This window comes from Streptopelia decaocto, assembly GCF_964273445.1.
Source record: "Streptopelia decaocto genome assembly, chromosome: 5".
In the NCBI taxonomy this organism is placed as follows: Eukaryota; Metazoa; Chordata; class Aves; order Columbiformes; family Columbidae; genus Streptopelia; species Streptopelia decaocto.
In genome coordinates this window covers 29,882,413-29,908,375 of record NC_138659.1, presented here as the reverse complement: position 1 = coordinate 29,908,375, position 25,963 = coordinate 29,882,413, and the positions used below count along the sequence as shown (strand labels likewise).

The 25,963-nt window shown below is 41.8% G+C and overlaps 1 protein-coding gene across 1 annotated transcript in view; it reads left to right on the top strand.

Moving 5' to 3' along the window:
• The window catches only part of ST6GALNAC5 (ST6 N-acetylgalactosaminide alpha-2,6-sialyltransferase 5), a 69,840-nt gene that overhangs the window by 42,023 nt on the left and 1,854 nt on the right, over positions 1-25,963 (top strand). The window contains exons 3-4 of the mRNA XM_082054721.1: positions 15,826-16,235; positions 20,296-20,403. Of these exons, the coding sequence (XP_081910847.1) occupies positions 15,826-16,235; positions 20,296-20,403 (518 nt within the window). The remainder of the gene's footprint in view (positions 1-15,825; positions 16,236-20,295; positions 20,404-25,963) is intronic.

The window sequence follows — 25,963 nt, the reverse complement described above, 5'->3', positions numbered from 1 at the left end:
GTGATGCTGTATGGCTAATTTTCACTGAGAATGTTTAATCCTTTCAGATATTGCAAGACTGCATTTGCCACTTTAGTAAACAGAAATTGCTGCTTGTGAAAATCCATTTAGTAAATGTTATTTTGGAGGGTGTTGGCATTTTATGCAGTACTGAGGCTTCTTTATCTGCTTTTTACCTGGCCTGCCAAACAACTGCAAGTTTTCATTCAGTAAGGTTTAGCTGAATAAAAACCCCTACCAATTATTAATAAAATAATCAGATAAGAAAAGACATGGTATTTAGATGAATGGTTAATAAGTGGAAAATTATTCAAAATAGAAATATTCTGCCTGCAGTTCCATTAATTTTATCAGTGCATATATAGTGCACAGTTGTGGTATGTAAGAATTACATACACCCGTGTGCAGTAGACTGTATGGTATCTACCGAATCTTTACGCTGTATATAATTTACATTTATTGCCAAGCAGAATCAGAATTTTCCAATCTCAGAGGAAAATAAAGTCTTGTCAGCCCATCATGTTGTCATTATTACTGAATGCCTGGTAACCATCTCCACAAATGTAAAAGTCTAGACATCCTACCTCTTCTCGGATGAGATCAGTTGATTGATTCCTGGAGCCAGTTTGCTCAGGATGCAACTGTCGTTCTCAAACTTGACGTAGCATTTGCTCTGGGTGAGAAGAACAAAGAGAATTCTAGTACTTGTTTGTGCTTTGGGCTAATCTGGAAAGGGTAGAATATTTTATTTTATATTTTATATACCCCCTGCTACTACACTTGCTAGCAGGGAGAAAGGAGGCGTTTTTCTACCATGATACAGTGCTTAATTAATACTCACCAGAGCTAAGCCCTGTAGAAAACCACAGATAAGGTTTTTTGTTCTTGAAGAGAGAGGGCGACTAAGACCCAGATTGCCATGGGTGACCACAGGGAGTATGCAGTTATTTCTGATGAACATTGCAAAATATTGCGAGATCATGTTAGATAACTGATCCTCACATAGGATTAAAAGGCACTGTTCAGAACATAGGAGGGAGGCTGTTTCAACATGCAAAATGCACAGAACCAGATTGCTTCACACCGTATGCATCTGCAAATAGTAAATATAAATGTAATTCACATTTCCAGAGTAAGAGTTTTAACAGAGCTTGCATAGCCTATGCTTCACAGGCAAACACCGTTGAAGCAATTCAGGGTGGCAGTCAGTCCAACTTGTGTCACTACCCTAATCTAAAAATCCCATTGACAGGGAGTTCAGTTGCATAAGAAAGCTGGTTTGACATTCGAGTTCAATGCATATGTTTTAATATATAGCTTGCCTGTGATACAAGTGCTGCGTCTAATGCAGATTTCCTCTCTTAAGAAATACGCACTTCAAAGTGTTTTGCAAACTGCTGCACTACACCAGCAGCCATAGCAATACACCGCAGCGTGTCCCAGCAATGACACACACCTGTCGAGCACAGGGACCGAAAACACAATCGAGTGCTGGGATCGCGCTGGTACAGTATTTTCTGCCAACTGAAACATAAAGGCCTAGGACAGGGCTGGTGTAATGTCCAAAGGAAGCGTGTTGTGGACACCGAGCTATGGCACTATGCTTTTAACCTGCTGTCAGCCCAGAAGCTGCTACCTGGCAAACCAGAAGTGTCTTCCATTTGCGCACAGTAAAGTGAGCACTAAGCAGCGCATGTCTGTCTTAGCTCTGGGAAAGAGCTCTCCTATTCTTCTGTTAGCAAAGGCTGAAGTTGTTATAACGTAGTGTGGGAAGAAATTAGTCATCTGTGAATGTGGAGTAGGATCTTTTGTCTTTCACGTGGTTTCTCCATTTCTGCCTTGTAAACCACTAGCAGTTTCCTGCTTTTTACATGATGCATTTGCATTTTCACTTGGTACATTTCCCTTCCTGGTTTTGCTTTTCACTGGCAGATGAGAGGGGGATAAATATGAGAATTAAGGGGAAGGGTGGTGAGGACACCCAGAGCCACAGCAGAATGGTTTGGGGAGAAGTGGTGTCTTTAGATACTGCTATGGCATCTGGATACTTGGGAACTATATCCATGCATGTGAGCTAAACATAGAAATGCTAAGGTGCTTACAAAGGGCCCGGTTTACAAGTCGTGTGTCACTTTTTGCACTGAATAACTGATTTGTATTTGCAGTTCACACCATTTGTGTCTGAGATAGAAAAGTAAACCCAGTGTCCCTGTTTGCTGGCAGTTCAGCCTCAGGACTGTAATGTAAAGTATAATGTCAGGCAGTTCCTCGCCTAGTCTTAATTTATGGCTTTGGAACAGCTTGTTACACACCCGGTGTGGGGCTGGGTGATGGGAGTAAAGAAACCCCCACCTTTTCATGTGCCCTCACAGCAGATTGCCTGGGCTGCAGAGCTTTGCTGCATCAAAAGTAGATTAAATCTTTATTTAAAAATCACAGGATGGTGATAGTGCTCTTAAACAGTAGCTGCTATTAAAATGTCAGCCTTGCTGTCAGTCACCACCAAGTACCTGACTTAGCGCTGTTTCCCCTGATACTGAGAATGGAAAATAGACAGGTTGCTACTTAAAGTGAACTATTGTAAATGAGTAGCACAGATTTAATCCTTTCTGATATGGCTTATTATCCATCTGTAAGATTAAAAATGTATGTTGTATTACTTCAGGGGTTGCACTGACCTCTAGATTTCATGCTTCTGGATTTTACTACTTCTTATGTACCGTTACGGTTTTATTCCATATTTTGGCAGTATCAAGGCTTAGTCACGTATGTGAAAGAAAATGTAAACTTACAGATAACATAGTAATTGTCCATTTTATTAAAACTTTAGGGCTTTGTCTTGTGAGCATTGTGCAAAATGGCAGATATTGATATCTTAACTAATTATTCAATCAAGGATTTGGCAGGTTCATCAATGGGAACGATGCGTGATGGACTAGAATTGATCACACTTCATTTCCCATCAATTGCCAGAGCAAATGGTAGCTCAGGTGATAAGTTAGGATCATTGCCAGTCATTTTTGGGCTCAATCCTTCCTTTTTTTCTATTTGTTTTTCTTCCAAACAAGAACCCCCAGACTGTTTGATGGAAGTGAATGTCCTCTGCTGTTGGTGAAAAAAGCAATGCAGAGTTTTTGTAGCCTCTGAGGGATGTGAGACTATTTCTGGCTCTGTAATTGATGCTGCTGCATAGTCCTATAATCACCTAACCTTATTGAATTGTCCCCATGTGAAGATTTGATTTCAAATTTAGTAATCATTATACATCATTTATTTTCACATAGATTACAGGTTCATCTGTAAAGTGACAGAATTTCACCCCAGAGCTGAATGTTCAGCTCTTCACTTTTACTCTTTTTGGATACGCTTGTGACACTTCCAACTGTAGTGATTTACTAGCAATTAGTAGGCTTCCATGACAGATTTATTGTAGCCTTCCAAAGAGTGATGAATCAGGTATGTGGCTATGAAGAAATGGTTCCCTAGGACTTTTATTTAACACAGGAACGCAGAGTTAGATCCCTTGAAGAGCTTTGGTGTCTAAAGCAGGACTTAACCCAATTAAACCTCCATTCCTGAACCTAAATGTAAAATTGCAGTTCAAAAAAATCTTTGCTTAGCTGCTGTCTAACCCTGCAAGCACATAAACCAACTCACTGTTCCCTCATTTGAATTTCAAGTGAACTGAATGCCTACACTTCTTTTTCTGCATCTGCCAAAATCTCTACTTATTCCTATATAAGGCTGCTCAGGAGCTGGAAATTAGGATTTCTTTCTCCCAAATGTTCTGCCTGGTTCGGCAGATCCACCCGACTTTCCCATGGCCATGCCCCTAGAGATGTAGCTGGGAGGGATGGTGCCATCTCCCCTCCCCGTAGGGTTTGTGTCTCCATTCCGCCCCTGGCTGGGGTAGTTCGTGCTTGGTGTGAGGTTTCTGCAAGCAGTCCCATTTCCGCTCTTGCGCTGTTTTGTTCATGTCAAAAAGGTAACTTACTGGTTAGCTTTTGGGATAGGGATCGATTCCTTTGGAAACGGTGGATATTCAAAAATAATCTAGTTGTGACAGGACCAATTGTTTCTACATTAAGCTTTCTTTTGAAAATCTATTGATCTGTTCTTTTTATTTGTTTTCCCAGATGTCTATTGCTCGATACTGATTGGAAAAGAAATCTCATTTCTGATGTGGAACCATCCACGTGCTAAACAAATACAAATTGAACCAAAATAAACTATTTTAATAACTTTTTTTAATTAAATGCAAATGTAGCATCCATTGCAGCCTGTTAAAGCAAAGAAAACCCCCAGCACGTTTAGCATGTTAAAAGGAAGATTTTTGCTGCATTCACAATGTTATACAATAATTAAAAAGGAAATCAGCTAAGCCTTCAGAAACTGTCCCCTTCTATAGAATGTAATTAATTTGTTTAATTATGATAGTAGGGCTGTAGTGTGATTATTATTTTTGAGGGGTAGAAAATCTGCTCTGTTCCTGTTTTTTGTGTTTTGGGAAGCAGAACACATGACAGAAAGGGCAGGATTTAAACCACACTCCAGCTGTAATTAAATGCCGACACGTCAGTGCAGTTGCGGGCTGGAGGCTGCTCCCGGCTGTACTGTGCTCACAGGAGCAACAGCTTCTCCTGGGAGGATGGGTGTGTTGTTTTCTCCTCAGATGTGCAGGTCTGGGAGACAGGCAGGTCTGGCACAGCGCAGACACTGCCATGCTCAAGGTGAAACTCCCGTGTGGTTCACACTGTTTTTTCGGATGTCAGGGTGCTGAATGTCCTCAAGGGCTCTCCTTTGGGAGCAGCGTGGACACTGGTGTCTTCACTGTGCCTATGACTGGGCAGGCTGAGTCAGGATTATGCTCTCATGCCATCTCCTGGTAGACTGTCACTGTGTTTGCCTCTCCCACGCTGCCTGTGTCCCCTGTGCCTGGCCCTGTCCTCTGCGGATGTATTTGTCACAGCAGGAAAGCCCATGGTGCTGCAGGTGGCCTTGTGTGGGCATGGTGGGGGATCATAGAGGACGTCGCAGGCCCAGGGACACGGCGCAGAGCCCTGCTGGGCTGCTGCAGGTGCAGGCTCCGCTGTTACACCTGCGCAGGGTGCGTGCAGTACGGTGGGCATGACGGCCGGGCTCTGAGGGCGTGCGAGAGTGTGGAACACCAGGCAGCTCCCGAGAACCACCTGGTAGGTGTGGGCAGCACAAAGGCTGGTCCCAGCTCCCCGGCAGCAAGGCGGGGGCTTTGGGCAGCTGCACAGCATCTCCTGCTCCCATCTTCTGCTGCAGGGTGAAGCAGCCCCTGCGGGCAGCCCAAGGGCTGCGCAGTAAAGGCAGGAGGAACCACCTGCTTACATCTTTGTTGGGTGGAGTGAAGCAGTTACACCTGATGAGTAGCTGCTCTGCCGCTTTTGAATTCTTTGCTGAAAGATTCCTATACTAAAAGCTGCTGTCACTTCAGTATTTCTCCCCTACAAGAAGAAAATACCCTGCCGTCTCTCTTGAAAGTTGGAATTGTGCCTCTACAGAGATCTAGGTTTGTCAAAAATGCTGTTAGGTGGGTGGCCATCATTTGGGGCAGAAAAGCTGGAAAGATGACCTACATGTCCAGTGCAGAAAAAACTACTTCAGAATAGGCCTATTGCTGTGAAGAAACTGTTTGACTGAAGTTCGTTCACATGAAACAAGAATCCTGGGCTGCAGCCAGGCATGGTACAGAGATGTGAAAAGCAAGCGCTACTTACAGAATTTAAAATAGCCTGCTGACAGATATCAGTTGGATGTCAAGGCACTCAGTAATGGTGATTTGAAACAATGAAAGACTGGGGCTTTGAAAAACCCCTGTAGCCCTGCACCTTTTGGTCATGCTGCCATGTTCTTTTCAATCTTCCGTGACCACCATCACCCATCTCATTGTAGCATTGTAGACAGAATGTTATGTACATTCGGGGTCATTAAAGAAAGCAATGCCTTCCACCGATTGTTTGAGTTGGTTTGGTTTTTTTTTTTCTGGCTTGTTTTTACTTCTGTTTGACTTCTGTTCCCATTGTGAAATAGATCTAAGGAGAGATCCAGTGAAATACACTCCCCCCTTAACCCAGGAAGAAGTGAGCAGCAATTGTTTAATGTCACTACCAAGTAAAATGCACTTCAAATGACACACACATCACACCCAAGGAGTACAAATTAGGACTAGTAATGTAGAATATAAAGCAGATAAAGTGTATAAAGCACCCACAAATCCTCTGGGACTCCAGTACTCTTCATTTCACCTGTTTGCAGGAAGGTTTTGTCTCTTACTAAAAGATTGTTCCTTTCTTCTGATTTCTGTGGTATCTGTTCTTAAACGTACCTCTTGCGTCCTCTCTGTGGCACACACACACTTCAAATTCCTCAACAAAATGCATTGGGTAACTGTGGACTTAAGTTATATCATTTCCCCAGTTATAGGTAAGCTACATCTTTAACCAAGGAATATTACTGAAGTGTGTTAGCCAAAGCAGTTGACGGTAGAACGTAAATAAAAGCATTTTTGTGCTACAGCCACAAGAGATGGCACAGTTATAAATGCCTGTGAAATACATAGATACAGAAACAGACTTAATTCTATTTCTAGCAAGGTCAAAGCCACTCTGTCCCTGTAATTAGCTGACTTGCTATCAGCTCTTTCCTGGCTCAGTTTTTCAAGGACTCCCTCTTCTCATTTACCCTGCAGCTCAGGGCACCTTCCTCCGAGAGGGACCTTCCTTTCTCTCCAGCCTTGTTCTCTGATTCCTCCAGAGATTCCAGTTAACCTCGGCTTTTCACCTGAACTTATTTACCCCTAACTTACTGAGAAGATAGTTTGACGTTCTGCTCTAAATTGAAGGGCATCTCTTTGGAGAAGCAATGCCGCGTTGCCATCTCTTGTACTTGATTGTCTAATTAACCCTTGGTGGCAGGTGCATTGCAGTGCTGAATGTTTCCACCCACTGAGTGCTGGATTTCATATTAACCTGTGCGTTGACAAATAGACTCAAACATCCTGATCGGACGTGTTTCTTTGTTTATGTTTGGTTCCTGGTCAGGACTGTGATAATAGGAAACAATTTTGGAATATTTGAAAGTTTAAAAAAACCCCAAAAAACTCACAGAGCTGACCACTGAATTTAAAAGGATTATTTTTCAAATTGAGTTGTAATCCCAAACCAGTTGAAATTGGAGTGATACACAGTTGCAGATTTAGATACAGATTTTAAATATCTCTTTTCAAGGTGTTTTATTTTCATCTGGTTTCGGTCCAAAACTGAATATTGAAGTATTTTTGCCCAAAAGACACTTTCTTTTTCTTCTCTTGCATATGTGCATGGGCAAAATTCCAAGTGACTTTCTGCATCCTGTAGCTATTGAATGAAAGGGATGTTTTGACCAGTTTTGCTGCCAGTACCTGTTTCCAGCATCTGTCTTCAGTGTCAATACGCCGGTGATTGTGGAGGCTGCCTTGGGATCCTGCTGTCGAGGTGGAACGACTTTGTGTATTGTTGAACCCGATGGATCCTCAGAGAAACATTTTAAACTCAGATGCAGTATTGCAGTATCTACTGGAAAAAAAAATGTGCTTTCGTTCCCTAATTTCTGATGTGCTGTTAACTCAGAGGGACAGAAGTAAGAGCTTACAGAGCAGTCTGAGTTAATATAAAATAAGCTGATGAAGGTTACATGGAGCTGGCCACATGAAAATTGAAAGGCCTTAGAGAACGTTGTGAGGCTGAACGTTTTTGACGGTTTTTGAAATAACGATTTTTGAACAAAGACCTTCCAAAGGAATGAGGAGCTTTATTTTTTCATTTCAGTCTGCGTCAACCAGATAGAGAAATACAAGACAAAGTAAAGAGAAATTTCTCTATGGGCTCAGTAACATTTGGCCTTAAATTCCTGTGGCCTGTCCTAGGGACCCCGTGTGCTGTGTTGGAGTTCTGTTAAAACTGGATGTGGCTGGAAAGACTTGCCTGCGTCCTTGCAATCGCTATCCCGTTAGTGCCTTGCAGCAATAATAGTTGTAGTGAGAGTTTAGATGTGCTTGGCTGAGCCAAATAGTGTCACAGAAAGAAACGAGTGCTTGAATTTGAAAACGTAAGCACGGAACGTAAGGATCAGCGACGCTGAGCTTCAAAGCTGGGTTAGATAAAAAAGTGACCCTGTAAAACTTGAAGCTCAACCAAAATCTTGCACATCCATGGCAGGTGCAGAGAGCAGCTGAGGGCGTATTTCCATCAAGCGTTTAAACTGGAAAGAATTGACAAAACGTGCCAAAGCAGATGAGAAAAGTTGATGTGAAAACTTGTTGAAGCAAAACTCCCGACTGTCCGCTAGCTTTGCTGTAGACTGTTGAAATAGTTCCTGGTTTTCTGGCGCTGGAGTGATAACAATTTGCATAGTTAAGACACCATGCTTGTGGCATTATTGCATTTTAGTGCAAGTACTGCAGAACAAAAGTAAAGCAGTTTGATGTAATACGGATGTCTATTTGCACTCCTTTTAAGATAAACATTAGGCAATAACCATTTCTTTAGAGCCTGTGTATTGTTCATATGATTCTCTCTCTTGTATAACAGCTCGTGTTCATCAACATGATACATTCCTGCCTGATTTTCCAGTTCTGTCTTTCACGGAGGATATTCTTTTCTTTCTCTGATTGCTTTTTCTTCTTAGACCATTACTCTAGTTGATAGCTTCAGGTTATCGTTGTATCCCATCTCCCTCTCCAATAAGCCTATGATTGATACTAATCTTCCTCGTGGGACACGTTTATAGGATGCAGGATAGAAACTACTCTCTAAATCTTAGCTTTATATGTGCTGACAATTTGCAAGGTTGCACCTTATATTCACTTCAGGTGGCTTAGGGGAAAACATCAGCACCTGGTAATCGTGCTTCCAAATAAGAAGAGAAATGCGCTCCATGTACTAAAAGTTATCTTGTTGTTCAGTCTCCTGTGCCGCTTCTGCTTGTATTTTATGTAGCTAGAAAGGGCTCAGCTTCTATAGGTGATCGATGTCCTGTAACCAAACTCGTGCCTTTTCTTTCCAGTGAGAGGAGCCATATTTTAATTAATCTAATGGAAGCTGTGACTAGCAGGCAGTCCTCTGAAAAAGAGTTAATGTGCCAGAAAACACTTCACACAAGCAGAAGACTCTTCATTGACTAATGTGCTTAACGGTACTTTTTCTAAGAAAATTATCCCAGTGAAAGCTTTATGGAGTGCATTTGGTTTTCTATTTTTCTTCTCATAATATAGCCTCGTGTTTTGAAATGGAATTAGAAATGCCTAAGGACCTTTTGAAAATAGAATTACTTCTTTACTACAGGTTTTGCAGATGCCCATCAGTATAGAATGGAAAACAGAAATATTCCATTCCTTGGAAGAATAACACCCAGGGCACTGTGCTCACTGGTGTGATGGATGCATTTGCTGAAGTGTGCTTGTTTCACTGTTTCTGCTTATCAAATATCTGAAGGAAGAGTCCAGCTATATAAGTAACTCTGAAGAATCAATGGGAAATGAAGGTGCTAATGTTTCCACAACATTTGCATATTCAGGCTCCACAGCCCGAGAAACAAAGAGAAGTAGGAAGAAATTCATTTGTTTTATCTTTTATCTTTTTTGAACAGACATGCATTTATCTTTATGAACAGACTCGCCAGACCTTTTTTGAATTGCAAAGTTTTGCTGCAAATGCTTGTTATTTGGATTTGCATAAGGATTAACAATGTTGGGCAAGTGGTATCTCCTCACCCTTTCTGTTTACTTGTGTGATATCAGGCACCGCGATGCAGTTTGCAAGGCAATCAGTGCCTTCAGTTCAGTGGATAATGCAGTTTGTTTTCGTGGCGGATTCTTTAATGTTCCAGAAGTCTAGTTCAATAAAAATTATGAATGTATTTGCCCAGAGGATTTCTTCCCCTTCTTTAGGAGCTCTCTGTACCTACTAGCATCAGTGTTAAAGAATGAAAATGTATGAAACTTGAGGGGAAAGTCTGAGCTGCCATACAGATTGGAGAAATTTAGCTACACTCCCTATCTGAATATACGTGTGAAAATGTCGTGGTCAAAGCAAAATGATCTCTTAGATCAGTACTTGGCACCACAAAATCAAAACTCCCAGAGACTTGAAAAGGGCGGGTACCGCACCAAGAGGAAGATGGTTGAAGTTCGGAGCATTTGAAGTGTCTCAGTCTGCTTTTTGTTCCAGCTTTTTATGCACAGAAGTGTTACCTAAAATATCCCAATATGCATCTGAATTATTGTTCAGTTTAAGAGCATCATTTCATAGTGTGTCAAGTGGATGGGACTTGAAAAGCACCAAAGCAAAACTCTTTGTGCTTGTATGTTTTTTTCATTCTTGATTCTTTTCATATGATTATGAAAGCACTGTTCCAACATCAATATATAACAAAGCAAAAATTATCGGGGGACTCGCATTATTTTCCCAGGATCACGTCTCCCCAAGCGCTTGTGTTGTGGAAATCACTTCTGAAGTGCACAGCTGTACCTCACTAATGAGACAGCCCGAGCCCCAGCTTGCTGCATTGACTTACACAACTTACTACGCAAATGTGAAGCTTCAGGGTTTCTATTCTACTTTCAGGTTATTGTTGGGAATTTCTCAAAGAAAAGCAGATTTGGCCTTACAGTCATCAGTCCTCTAGGAAAAAGAGAAACAATATGTATAGCTTGCTCATGAGGGATGGGTATAATGGCAAGAGAAGCTTTGTGCCTTGAGCAGTGCTGAGTGATGGGCTCACAAGAGCCGGTGCAGCCATATGATGTGCCAGCAATGGGCTGGGGGTGCCCCGAGCTTCTGCAGAGGTTGGGGTGCCCGTTGTGACAGCAGGGTTGTCCTCAAAGCCTCTGGGAGCGGGGGACTGGGAAGGCGCAGCCAGCCCAGTGAAGCCATGGTCCTGAGCCAGCAGCTCGTGAGAAACCTCAGCGCTGCTCAAGGCAGCGAGAAGGTAAGAAGTTAGAACTAAAGCTGCCAGGACAAAATATTGTATTACTGGAAATGCATTAATTAGTGTTGTTGCCGGTGGCTCATGACCCAGCAATCAAGAATAAGCCATGAGTAATAAATTACACTGAACATGAGGTGAACACGGGGTTCATTAACATCACGTAGGAAATGCTGATGAAGTCCTGTGCGCGAGGCAAGGAACATAAAAAGCAGATCCGGAGGTACCGTTCAGCGTCACCAGGTAGGCTGTTGGGCCTAGGCCAGGCACAACGGGCACTGGGTAGGGAAGATGAAACTCCTGCCAATGAAATTATCTACTGTATTAACAAAAAGAGAAAGCTAGACTAGCTCACTTTCTCCTGAACCAGTACAACTGTTTCTTGTAGTGCTTATGTGTGCTTTTTTAACCATTAATATAGCCCTATACTGAATTAATTCAATTGAAAATGGCAACAGTTTTACTTTCCTGTACATCAGTCTTCTCATTTCTAGCGCTGCTTTTACTTCAGCAGTCACTTTGGGAGCTCTTGCAGGGGCGGCTGTTGGTTCAGCAATACAGTTCGGACAGTTAATATAGACTGAATAAGCCCTATAGTTTTCATTCCAGATGAGACAGAAGATAAGCATACTGGTGCTGACTAACGTAATGCTGTTATAGTGCAAGAGAAAAACATGGCTGTCAAGTACTTTATTGATATTGTGCACTTGGAGTCTCAAGTGCTTAGTTAAAGGTCACTCATCCAAAAGGAATTTGGATATTCTTTAACCTTTTTTGGTCTCTCTTGCTCTCTCCCAATACACTTTGAACCCATCTGTAATATTTCCAGATGGATCTCTGAGGAAATGGTGGTGTTGATGAACTGACAGGTTGCCTTTTCCTGTTGGACTCAGTAATGAGGTGTTCTTTGGTCCAGAAGATTTATTTGTTTGGCTTTGGTTTTGTTGTGCTTTGTTGGCCAGGTCATCATTGCCATGGTAAAATCTCTTATTTTTTTTATTTATAGAAGGGAAACTTTTCTACTACTGGTAATGGAGCGATCTGAACCCAGGGGTCTTGAAAGCCCGTCATTAAGTACTCGTTATAGGAAAAAGTGTGTTTTCCAGTGTTCTGATTTTACTGAAAGGAATCGCTTTGTTTTCTAAATCTGAGTTGTAAAATCAACAGACTATAAGAAAAAAAGACCATTTGATTTCATCACAAAGAAAATAATTTTATCTAAGAGTAACATATTTTGAATTGGGAATAACATTTTTCCATTGATTTTTTTTCAAGCAATAAAGTGTCTGAAAATAACATTTTTCTATCATTGGACAGCATAGATTTTAAAGTCAATAACAGAGCAGATTGCCTCAAATTGCGAAATACAGAAACAACTGCGGCATTGTTTTTTGTTTCTGTTTGTCTGTAGGTACTAAACCAATCAGAGGTATGTGACGTAGCAACAGGACATACTGGGCTCTATCTGTGGCAGTGCCAGTGGCCAGGAGTCAGTGTGGCCCATGACAGCTGGAGCAGCGCAGGGTTGCACTTGTTATGGCCATCCAGCTGCTGTTACGGGTTTACCAGATCCCAGCAGGGTTCCCCGGCTCCCGTCATTCCCTTGGGACAGTCTGGCCATCCTGGAAGAGTTCCAGTACATTTTGCAGTCTTCTGGGGTTCTAGCACTGGGAGCTTGCTGTCTTGCAACCTCTTTTCTTTCTCTCTCCATATGTATTATATATTTAGGTGACTGAAACTGGGAGGTAATTTGGCCAGTTTATATGGCTGATACTTGGCTTGCTCACTAAGTGCCCTGTCAGGTACGCATGAGAATGTGGCTGCTTTTGACAATAGGTACTGTTACGTCAGCAGTTTTTACATGTGTGGTATATTTCAAATAATTAATACAGATGCCATAAAACTTACCTACCTCTCGCCCCATCCCTTTTCTGGGCGTTTTGAAGCAAGGCTCATGAAGTAAGGGTTGCATCGCCTACACAAAATATAACTCGTGTCATGGGTCTGCTTTCTCTTTGTCCAAATATCACTGTAATAATTACTGTAACAGAGAGCTTTCTGTAGAGTTAATGTTCTTCTGGCTTAATGGCCCCTGGTTATTTTCAGGCCATCAACTTTTCCCCGCTGGTCATCAATCCCAAAGAACTGCCTTGTGCCTCCATTATTATTGCTTAAGTAGATGACATTTCTGGTGCTACCGCTGCCTCCCAATGAGACGATATTACAGCCAATAGCTTTCCCCCCCCTCCTTGCTTTCAATATTGTCAGAGCATTATAAACAGCTGGTAGGAGAATGTTGTGGCTGGTGGCTGTGAATGCCTCTGACAGTTTTTAGGTGCGAGTTTTGTAGATCTTGGCTGAAAGAATCTGAGTGAGGTGAGTGAAAATGACTTGCCTGGAGCAGCTACGCGAGCTCAGCCCCCATGCATCATTCAAGAAGTAGCTGGGCGATAGCCGAATGTTTCAGTCTAAAGACTTTTTCCCAGAAGGAACAGTTTTCAGACAAGATCTGGGACAAATGTTTTGTGGGGTGTTAAAGTTTATCATCATCTAGCAAACACTGACATCCCCCTCGCTCCAAATTTCCACAGCTCCACTGATGGCCACCCTTGTTTCCTAACAATTCATGGATTCTCTGGCAGACTTTTAAAAGAAACAAGAAAGTTGTAGCTCAGTAGGCCAGAAACCAGCAGTGAGTGTTTAGGTGCAAATGTCTTGCTATGTGGATATTCAAACCCGGCTGAGTTAACATTGGTGCTCACTACATTTCCTTTAACCTCATTAGCACTTCATCTTGCTTTCCCAAGCATGATGGTGGAGCGGTTAGTTCACCTTAGAGCCTTTTGCTGGGTAATTCATCAAAGTGGCAGATGAAAGCTTAAAGCAAAATGCATGTAAATACTGCACTAGGAACCCTGGCTCACAAAGGTATGAACATTTCTACCCATATCATTAGCTCTGGATTACAATCTGTATATGTGAAAGAAAATGGACTGTTGTTTGGGGAAGGTGGAGATACAAAGCTTACTGATTGTACCATAACGCAAATTGTATGGTTTGGTTATTTTGTCTTTAATTAAAAAGCACTTCATCATTCATTAGCTGTTCTCATAGAAAATAAGCTCAGACTGCAAACACTTATTACCTTCAGAATTAAAATCTAATTACTTGAGTAAAACACCCCATTCAAATGCCAGGGGCCAATGCATTTTCAAACGGGGACTGAGATTATCTCAGACTTGGGTTATGTTTTCTTTTCAGCTTTATAGAGTTTTCAGCTGTGCGTCACAGCACACCGATTTGATCATTTGATTCCTATATACATGCAGTTGATACTAATTGTAATTATATGTCACCATAACTTCTTGTCAGTGCTGATAAACCCACCTGTGTTTGTAATGGCGTGAACAAGGAGCTGCCGTGCAGAGCCACGGGGTTGATCTTGAGCTGCCAAGGCCTTGGTTGTCAAAGACGGTTTGGTTGCCAGTGATTGTTTTTTGGAGCCAATGAATACTGTCACCTCCTTGATACAATACAGGGCCAGTGCACAGGGCAGGAGAGGACTCCTTTCAGTATGGTGTGTCTGATGTGGGGCCTTTGGAATCCACCACGCCTGTTACTCACCAGGAAGGTATTGGAGTGCCACTCTTTATGGCTAAGGATGAGAATAAAATTCTGGTGGACATCCTTAGGGAAGAAGATCAGTAGATCCAAATGATCATGAACCAGAATGGCCTTCCCAAGCCCCTCAGACTGGTGAGCAACCACAGTTCAGTCTGTTTGCCTTTTTAATTTTTTTTCTTTTTTTTCTTTTTTTTTTTTTTCCCCCCAAAGAAACAGTAAGATACACACTCTGTTCTGTAACCTGATGTTACTGGTCTTAAATACTGCAAGATACTGTTTCATGGAAGGCCACCAAGGCATACCTTCAGTCAGTCTTTACCTTCAATTAATTGTATTCTTGTTAGAAAGCAGCACTTGGGGGATACTGTTGACCTTTGCGCCTTTTTAGTTCTCATGCTGAGCAGCAGATACACTTACATACTTCTCTTATTCATATCTATATTGATGGCATACATCAGTAATATGATTTATAATGCATTTTCATTTTCATGAAAGCTTGTTTTACTCTCCTGATTCCATTAGGTCAGACGCTCACTGTACAGGCACCTCCTGTTCCATTTTACTGTGTCACTTTTAAATGTGACCTGACAAGCTAGAAAAAGTTCAGTGCTCCAGCTCAGCGTCATGTAAAATATACGCAGATGGTAATGACCAGCTCTGGCTGTTGAACCACAAAGGAGGTACAGGAGCATGGCAGTGGTCGTGGTGTGGAAGGACTGGACCAAGGTATAACTCCCTTTAGCAAAATGTCCTGACCCCAGTGTTGAAAAGCTATTCACACTTGTGCTTATGAGGACTTACTTACAATTCATTATTTGCTGCAAAAAACTGGAGGAAGAGGACTCAAAAAATACTCTGATTATAGCTCATTTATGGCACATGGAAGAAGTACAATCCCGTGCAGCTGGGAAAAGTATAGAAGCTGTTGTGATTACTGTATATGGCACAGCAGTGGAAAGGAGGATTTAAACAGTGGACTTAACTCCCCAGGGGAACTTTAAGGGCTATACACCTATACCACATTTTCCCCGTTACAAAATCTACAGGGACTGCAGCCCAAGTTATTTGGGGAGGGTGCTGGGTGAGATTCATGTGAAGTCCTCTTGCGATGTTTACTGTAAAATATGCCATGTTCACGTAAAATACAGTTATCATGTAGTGAAAGGGAAGATGTTTATGGCTAATTTTGAAGCATGTCTGTCTTTGCAGCCTTTAAAAATGCACTGCAAGAGTTGTGCGTTGGTAACCAGCTCTGGACACCTTCTGGGAAGTAAACAAGGTGACAGAATCGACGAGACCGAGTGTGTAATACGAATGAACGATGCACCCACTCGAGGTTACGGAAAAGATGTTGGAAACAAAACGAGCGTTCGAGTCATTGCACACTCCAGTATTCAGAGGATTTTGCGGAATCGCAATGAACTCTTAAATATGAGCCACGGTGCTGTGTTCATCTTCTGGGGTCCCAGCAGCTACATGAGGAGAGATGGTAAAGGCTTGGTGTATAATAACCTGCAGCTGATGAATCAGATACTGCCTCAATTAAAAGCATATATGATTTCTCGTCACAAGATGCTTCAATTTGATGACCTTTTTAAACGGGAAACTGGGAAAGACAGGTAAGAACTTATGTGGATACATTTGGGGGGGTGCCATACAGTAGTAAAATAATGTAGTTTATATACACCGATTGCAGGTCTGCTCAAAGGGACCATCAAACCCATTAAATCCTCTGCCTCCTGAGCTATAATGTGGTATGACAGGCCAAATAACATCACTCATAGGTAAAGAATACACATCAAAGTAATTTGTGTGGAGTATTGCCTCATCAAGTTAGAATACCAGAATCTGGATGTACTGTTCATATAGCTGAGGAGGTAGGAGCTGTTTAAATCTCACTTTACAGTAATATACCTGGAAGGTTTTTTTAACCAATTCTGAAAAAAATCAGAAGGGATAGGTTATGTTTTCTTATAGAGGAAGTGCCATCGTTCAGTGAATTATAATAGCTGTTTATTGAATTTAAGCCTTCTTGGAACAGTGTAGCTGTAAAGCTGTTTGTAAAACAAATACACATTAGTCATACGTTAGGTGCTTCAGAACAGTTGATCTTATATTTCCAACTGGGAAAAGGAAAGTTATTATGATAGTTACATCTTTATGAGACTGTTTATGATTTGTAGGCTGATCTTCAAATCAAATTTTTAATAAGCGACCCACTGCAGGACTTCAGCATTTTCACATATAATGTTCAAAAATGGGCATTTAAACCAAAGACTTCCTAGCAAGAAATACATTTATTTTAAATGAACTCCTTTTTTTTTTTTTTAATGTATTACAGATACTGCTGTAAAAATGTAACAGGGTCCCCACTTAAGTACCAATGAAGAGTTAGGTTTATTGTGCAGTAACTCATTATGAAATTTTGTATCTAACTTCATGAATATTTACACATAGACACCAAAGTCTGAAGCTGGGCTAGATTCTTTTTGAAGGAGGGAGGACTCAAGAGCACAGACTTTATTTTTCTGGGCTGCACAATGAAGTTGAACCAGTGTTAAAGGAATCTGTAACGGCGACTCTGTCTTTGCTTGGCATTTGCTGTCTTTGTCTGTCATACCACACATGGTTTCCTTGCAGAGTTCTGTTCAGTTATAGTGGATCAAACTATATATCTAAATTCTTGACCAACTCACACTAATACTAGAGCCCACAGTGACTTGGTCAGTTTCTTACCATTAGAGGTCCTTTGCATCCTCAAATCAGTGCTTGTGAGTCTCTGCCAGACTGTGCCAGAACGAGAAGGATAACAAGGGGTGAGGAGGTTAGAATCTATGGGAATTAAGCATTTGAACCTTTCAAAAAAAGTGCAAAGGATCATCTGTATGGGCAGTATTTACAAAGGCATCATAGTTAACACAGCTGTAGTTGCACTGTACCATGGGCCACCATGTGCCCTGCGGGTCAGACCTGCACACATGGAATGCACACAGCCACCTCCTTCCCAGGGTTACTTTGCCACTGTAAGACCACACATCCAGTCCCGAGTTTTGAGGAACAGTTCACCCACTCTGCTTCTGTCTGGCCAGTTCTGCCATGGGGAGCCAGGGTCCCATTCCTTTCCTGACACTTGCTGTGCAATTTCAGGCAAGCAGCTCGTTCTGGTTCTAGTTCTGCATCTCCTATGCAGAGCAGGAGGCCTATAGCTGTGCATGGGAGCAAAGCATTTCTTTTTCTGCACAGACAGGCTCAGTCTTGGCTCCTGGAACAGTCTCAAGGCATCCGAGACATTAATGACATTATAACAAGTTTATAGTGGACTCATTCGTGGGCACCCTGAACTCCCAGTGCAAATCAAGGGCACTGGGATCCCAGCGAAATTCAGCCTCATGAACAGGTCCTGTTGCTTTTAAGAAATTGCAGGCTCTGCTGTGTATGAACTGCTCCTTTTAAAGGGCACATCCAGCATACTTGAAGAACTAAGAAGATTAAAAAGGGAGATGAAAATAAATGAATAGGCAGCACAGAAAAAGAGAGTGAAGATGAAAAGAAACACAGGTAGGAAGGAATTTGTAAGGGAAGAAAATGTATGTAGCCATGGGGGTAGGAGCAGAACATTGTACAGCCCAGAATGTTGCTGTTCCCTGGGAGGTTTCTGCTGAGCTCTCGACATTAGTGCCTGCAAAAAACAAAGGAGGGAGAGAGAAGCCTGATTGCAAGGTTACAGTAATCAAACCATTCATTTCTGTATTGAAAATGATGAGAAAAAAGGTAATTGGAGGTATTGTGCTTTTCAAAAAAAAAAAAAAAAAGCTGATTTTGAAATGAAGGGAAACCTTCAGAAAACATTGTCAGTTAAATAGTATGGTGAATGACAAAGGCCGCAGAGCAATATACTTGGTATTATAAAGTAACCGTACTTGAAAATAACTTTATAATTGAATAAGGGTACATTAAGAAAATATGATTCAGAACCAATATTACAGTAATTAGATAAAGGAAGCATAAATGAAATAACTGCAGGAAGAGTATTTCCATAGAGATTATAAATGAGATTTTGGTGGAGCAGAAAGGCCTTTAATTGTAATTTAGTGTGCACTACAGAATTATCAGCACAGTGTGTTAGTTCATCGTATAAAAGAGTATCTGATAATTTCCCCTAATAAGCACATGACAGTTCTTCATATTCTTTCATTACAGCTGATTAGGTATAAAACAGTATTCTTTTGTTGGACCCTTGTTCAGATCTTTTATGAAAAGAAAAGACACTGTAACCCTGTTTGTATAGCGCTGTCCTACACACATGGTATTTAAAGAGGCCAAAGTGGCACTTGAATAAGTTTTTAAATCTTTCATTGTTTAGCTTTTAAGCTACTTTATTTAAATTAATTTCTTCTCCTATTAATGGAAAACGCTAAATTACAGCATAAGTGCAAGCAAAAGAAAACTAACTCAGCAGACAGTGGAGCCAGGTTGCCCGACCTGTGCAAAGCCCGGTCAGTTTGGTCATGGTTGATGTAACTGCTCCCTCCGGTTTGGAATGCGAGGTCGTAGGCACTAAAACAGTGGCCTTGTGGCTCCAGAGTACTCTGAGCCTGAACGTGTTCCTGAATTACCCACATATGTAGGTTCAGAAACCCACAAGTGGGAGAAAAGCGAGTTTTTTAGGCTTTTCCCTACATTTCCCTTTCCTAATAATTTTGAGTCAAGATTATTATTTACTGTTTTGGATTGTTGCAGTGCCTGAAGGCCTCTGCTGAGATTATGACCCAGCTATGACATGGTGACAAATCACACCACCACCTCCCAAGCTTAAGTGCAACTTCAGAAAATAAATAAGGTCTCATAATTGGAACTAATGAGATGCTTAAATCATGTAATTCTCCAAATGCTAGCTTAGCCTGAAAGTATTTATCTCAGGAGCAGTAAAAATGTACTTTTCTGGAGTTCATACATTACCAGGTTACCCACGTAGGACAGGACAGATTACCCAGGCTCCCCAGCATCCTTAAGGCGTTTTTGGTTAAAGAATTCCCTTATGTTTAGAAGTGCCTTTTAAGCAGCAAGCACTGATACCACCACCTTTTTTCTTTTTCCTTTGCAATAGTCTAATTTACTGAGGAAACGCGAAACCTTGGTACAAGGCATTTCTGAGTCTTCCTCCCCCTGCGCCTGTAGGTGACGCTCTGCCAGCTCTCCCGGGCACCGCCGGGGAACCAACACAGCACTGCGATCTGTGTGCATGAGCCAGGCAACCACTTACCATCGGTACCTCGCTCTTACACACCCGAGCAATGACAAGCAAATGCTGGGAGGAGGAAACATCACTGCTGCCGTCTTCCTGAGCACCTGGCGTGCACGCTCCATTGAGTGATTACAGATGTGTATAGGTTACTAGTAGAATGAAGTTTCAGTCACTTAAGGTAAACGTACCAAAAGGTCAGCTAAATATTAACATTGCTGTGCCCCAAATTAATTACAGCAAAGGCAGTTTCTGCATAGATTAGTCCACTGACAGAAAACACTAGCGAAAACCATTAAAGGATAAACAAGCAAACTAGTCTTGGTTGCCCAATTTTCAGAACTTCCGCAAGAATGAAAGAAATGCCCAGAAATTGCTTCCAGTATCTCCAGAGTTATTTGTCAGCCTAGAAACTTAATTATGTTTTTTGCTTTCAGGAAGATCTCCAACACTTGGCTTAGCACGGGCTGGTTCACCATGACTATCGCATTAGAGCTCTGTGACAGGATAAATGTTTATGGCATGGTGCCACCGGATTTCTGCAGGTAGGATTTATTTTGGAACCGTTATTAGCCAACAGGGTTGAACGTTACAGATAAGTATCTGAATCTTTTAGTTTTGTTCTCTGCAACATGTGTTCAGTCTTCTTAAAGCAATTAATGAACATGTCCCAAGATCTGATTCTGAAAACAACAAACAGCATTTAATTATGTTATATAAAATATTTAAAAATTTTGTTTGTAGTGTGGGAGAATTAATCCATCTTGTATGTTTCGTTTAGTCTCTGAATATTTATCAGCTAAAAGTAATGCAATAATTGGCATGAAATTAATCTGAAAAAAGGAACACTGGAACCCATTCCTTTTAATTTGTTTTTAGTTTCCTCCTGGTTAGTGGAGGAATGTAGTTCTCACAGTGACTACCTTCTGAACTGAACTTTCTATGCAACTCAAATTAAGATTGTTGTTACCTCTGTCCCGTGAAAGCTCATCTTCCAGTAAATCAGCTTCCTAAATAATCCCCACCAAAATTTGGACCTGCAGAATAGACGACCAGTCCTGTAATCACCCAGTTTGGTCATACAGGGTGTGGGTCACACAGATTCTGTCACTGGAAGCTACATGACCCTTCACGCTCTTGTGTAAAGTAAGAGCTTGTGCACATTTTAGGGCTGCGTTGTGCCCCCAGCTGTATTCAGAACTCAGCCCCAAGGTGCTGGTTATGGATCCGGGACAGAGGGAAACAATCTTCAGGACTTGTGGTCCTGGACCAGAAATGTTAGCCACATGATTTAAAACACTGATCCCGCATAAATTCCTACAAATTCGTTTTACATCAGCAATCTTTATGCTGACTGTATCACCTGTCCATCCATTACCAGGCCTAGCACTCTGGCCCTTGTCCTGATCCCATTTGCACTGTGAGGTGACCCAGCAACACGCAGAGCTGGTGCTGGCAGTCTGGAACGATGGCATTAGTGTAACGTTCCATCACCTGCTCACAAATCCCCTTCCCTAAGAAGCACTTGCTTGAATTTTCTATTGCAAATGCAGTGAACTCACTGAAGTCTGGTTCCCCGAGTTAGTCAAATGCCTTTCAGGGGCACGGGGAGCAAGGCCGCAGTGACAGCTTAGCTCATCTATCAAAGACCAGGACTGCTTTGACTTTCTTCTAAGCACTGAAAAGGAATATTTAGGAATCTGCATTTGTCTTGGGCATAAAGTAGAAATCCCTGAAGAAATCACAATATAAAACGTCAACACTAAATTCCACTTTGTGAGAATTTCTACAAATTATAACAAAACACTGGTGGTAAGTGCTTTGATGTACTGCCAGATTTCATCATGAATTCTCCAAGGAGAAGAACAAACTAGATCAGATATTCCAGACAACATAAATACCTTTGAAAGCATTTCAGTTCCCCTGTCATTTGAGTTGGCCAAGACACACTTCTTCAGCTTCTCTAAGTAGCCGGTCTGTCCAACTCCAGAGGTGGCTGGATTCCCATGGCACATGGAGGTAATTCGTAAATAAACCGATGATCTAGAAACACAGAAGACAGCAATTCACTGCAATGCTCAATCCTAACATTTCAGGCAAAAACAGATTAGGTTAGATATATACTTAATCTTTAAAAAAACAAGTGTTTTTAAGAGGCTAAAATGGTCACTGAGACCTTATAAAAGGCTTTCATAGAATTGATACACTGAAATCAAATGGATATAATATTAAATTATAACACAAGAAAGGCTATAATCAATCCTGCCATTGATAGATGTAATAATATTTACAGTCTGCATAAAAAAAAAAAATCTTAAAGATACACTTAGCTGGTTGTAAAAAGGGAAAAGGTCATTTCTTAATCCAAAGAATATAAAGTGTCTTTACTGCAGGTTTGTTCCCCACATATTAAAGGGGAAAAGTTTCCATGCCTGGAAGAAACTATGCATGAAGATGAATGAAAAGGAAGCTCTTGCCATAAATTACAGTCAACCTTCCTGGTTTGCTCTTCAGTTAAGAATTCTGGTCTTCCTTTCAGAGAAAGAAGACAACAAAGTAGAATAGCAGAAAGAAAGAAATATTCTGTCATTTTAAGCCATATCCCCTGCTTTTCAGTCAGACAAAATACAAATTTATCATTAAAAAAAAGACAAACAAACACCACAACGACAAAAAACCCCACACGCCTCCCTTGTGTATGTGAGATGGTTATAGGTACTTCATTTGCTGTACAACTAAAGAATTGTTCAGATTTAAAAAAAACCCCTCTCTTTAGTTCTATTCAGAATTAATATCACCAAATTTACAGCTTCAGCAGCTACCCATTATTTTTTAAGTATTAATTTGTGGAGTAAGTAATGAGTGTCGGTGATCACTGTCATGGAACTAAATTAGTATCACATCTGTAATGTGAAGGACATCTCAAAGGTATCATGAATATCATACTGTTGATTCTGCTGCAAATTATTATCGTAAGATCATTAACCAAATTGCTTCCTACCCTTGCAGGAAAAATAGTCTAGTGAAGGAGTCTGGAGTACAGACTACAAGATTCGTCACTATTAATTGCAACGACGTGTTTCATTTCTATTTACTTTCACTGGACATTGATTTTTATAGCTAAACTGGAATTGGTGACCCGATTAGTATAAATTTCTAGTACTTTACAGCAAAGCTATATGTAATATTGAATCCCTTTACTTTGCTACAGACTCGTGCTGTAGTAAGGGTTGATGGCTTTGATATTGCTCTCCTGCTGTTAAATACATTTGACTTGCACATTGCAGAATAAGATGAAAGCTTGTGCTTCCGTGCACATTGCAAAGATTTTGGAGAGTGTGTGCACCCCTCGCTCTTTTGTCACTAGACAAGCCATCTTGCTCTATTTCCAGTGCCCAGGGATGCAGTCCCAGCCTTCCCTGGAGCAAGCCGGCATTCCCTCTGCAAGCTCCCCTGTGGGGCCTGCTGTGTCCTCAGCTGGGACACGGAGGACTTTCCTCCTGCCTCCCTAGGTCAGCAGCCAACTTGGGCTGCGCAGATGACGGCACCGCAATTCCCGGGGGCCCTGCAGTGCTGCTGCTGTTCTGCGTGGCTGCTCAGCAGCATCGCTGGGAAGGACGCAGAGCAGCATTAATGCAGTTTGTAGTAACTCCGTAGTAGTAACCCTGTCCACTGACCTGGCGGCAGTGAGAGGCAGGTACCTCGCACACAAGGAAAACTCAGGGTGTTAGTGAGAAGAGCAATCTTCAACACCCCCCCCTGCTTTGTGGGCCTTCTGGAACCCACAGAAACTTACAGCTTAATTCTGAGCCTTTTTTAAACTGAGTAACTTTTGCTCCAATTATGGAGTAACATCATTTTCTTATAAAAATCTCATTTGACTGCCAGGCCATTTCCCATCTGTGATAATTTGCCTGAAAATTGGCATTTGAAATCCTTTAATTTATTCCTTTGGGCACAGCTTTTAAATCTAGTGTTTTCTTACCTCCCTCTTTTCCCTCTCAATTGCTTTAAATCAAGTGCAAAGCAGCAGTTGTTGCTGGTTACATTTCCTGGGGCAGAGGAGGATGGAAGAAGGGGTGCTCACAGTATCGCAGACTGTATGGGAGAGTCATGCCCTTTGGTCCAGACGCCTGGATCTCACCTCCTTACCTGCATAACTTAATAACAGAATGTGTAAATGACTTGGAAAACAGGGCTAGTACGGAAGTGAAAGATACGGGATCCTGAGAATAGAAAGGCAAAAAATTATCCAGAAATCTTCATAGTCCTGGCACAGCAGCTTGCCCATCACTCAACATATTATTGACACTTTGTTCACTCTTCTGAAATATGAGTTATTTTACAAAGCACATGAGTACATATAGTTTTAGTGGTTTGATTTATAATGGCTCCTCATTTGGAAAGGAAGAGGTTGGCCAGAATGTGATATGGGATGGCCTTGTTTTTCTGCCTTGTTCCTTTTGAGGCAAACACAGTTTGCTGTATTTTCAGATTTCACTGTGGGTGGATCCCATCTGTGGGAAAATGTGCACTGAAGTGGCAAACAGTACATGACTGACATGGGGTACAAGCGCTTAGAGGGTTGCAGTGCTGGCAGGATCCTGGGCAAGAAGAACAGCACATTTTACAGAGGAACTTTCCTAGATTCCTCCCAGCTGCGATATTAATATGCATGCAAAGTCTGACAAAATACTGATTAATGTCCAGTATCAGTCAGTGATAAAACAGCATCTGTTTTAATGTTAATAAATGAGGTGGCAAGCAATTTCCGTACAGAAATTACTCATGCATTTCATTTGCTGGTGACACAAGCTAATTGCAGAGTTAGAAGATAACACAGTACAGTTAATTTGGGTTACAGTGTAGTTACTCAAGCCAGAGTTCACATCCAAACCTTACTAGCATGCCATCTGGGGGAATCCAGAACTCCCACAAAAGGAGGAAGACTTTAGACAAAAGGTTCTAGGTATCTAACTGCGTTTCACAGTTCCTAAATCCCAAATGTAACATTTGGAATGTAGCCTCAAAGCCTGTCCACTGCAGAGTGGTCTTGCAGGGGTCTAAAGGCACCAGCATTTTCATTTTCGCATTGAACTCAGCCCCCGTTCAGCCAGCAGCCCTGCACACAAGCCCTGGCAGCACCCAGCGGGGATGCCTGAACCCAGCGGGGGGCCTGGACTCACTCCTGTGCCTCCCCCTGGCCAGGCCCTGTGCAGCAGGTGCTCCTGGGCTGTTTCTGATGGGATGGTACACGAACTACAGTGCCCCATTAAAGGCTGCAGCTAAGAGCATCCACTTAGGATACCTGGTGTCAGCTTCAGAGCCTTTGATGTAACATGGAATCCCTGGCTACAGAAGAGAAATCCATTGCTAGAATATCCACTGGTAGAATGCTGGTAACATAAGAAACGAAGCACGTCCTGGGAGGTACAGACTTGAAAATGTTGCTTCAAAGAGGTAACAGAAGTGTGTAACCTGAAATATATACTAAGCAGAGTGATGGAGAAGACGGAGGACCATTACCAAGCCTTCTCTCTTTCATCTCTCCCTCTGATCCACCTCCCCCCTGTGCCTGTCGACTTCGGGGTTTGTGCGGAGAAAAAAATTGACCAGCATTCCTATTAGATCCTCTGTGAGAAATTCAAGTTGTCACTACCATCCATTATTGCTAATTTCAGCATAGAGCAAAGGAATAGGGAAGAGACATCCAGCAAATCATTTCCTGCAGCAGAGGGGGATCCCAGCCAGACCTACCCGGCGGTGTGAGGGCAGAACTGGGCCCTCAGCACTTACCTGATTTCCACTGCGTTGGTTCAAAGTCTGTTGGAGATAACGATTTCAACTTCACTAATCCACCAAGCAGCACAGATTTACCCTTGAGACCACTTCCAGCTTCAGTGCAGAAAGGAAGAGCAGGCTGAACGAGACACAGAGGCCTATTTGTTTAGTAGTTCGTAAGAAAAACACAAATCACATAAATGTATCTTGTTACATTTACAGTAACCATACATATGATTTGTTTAAGAGATTATAACAATTGTCCAATGTATCAAAAAAGTATGTGAAAAATTAATTTAAGATTTAGATCTAATAGTTCTAGCT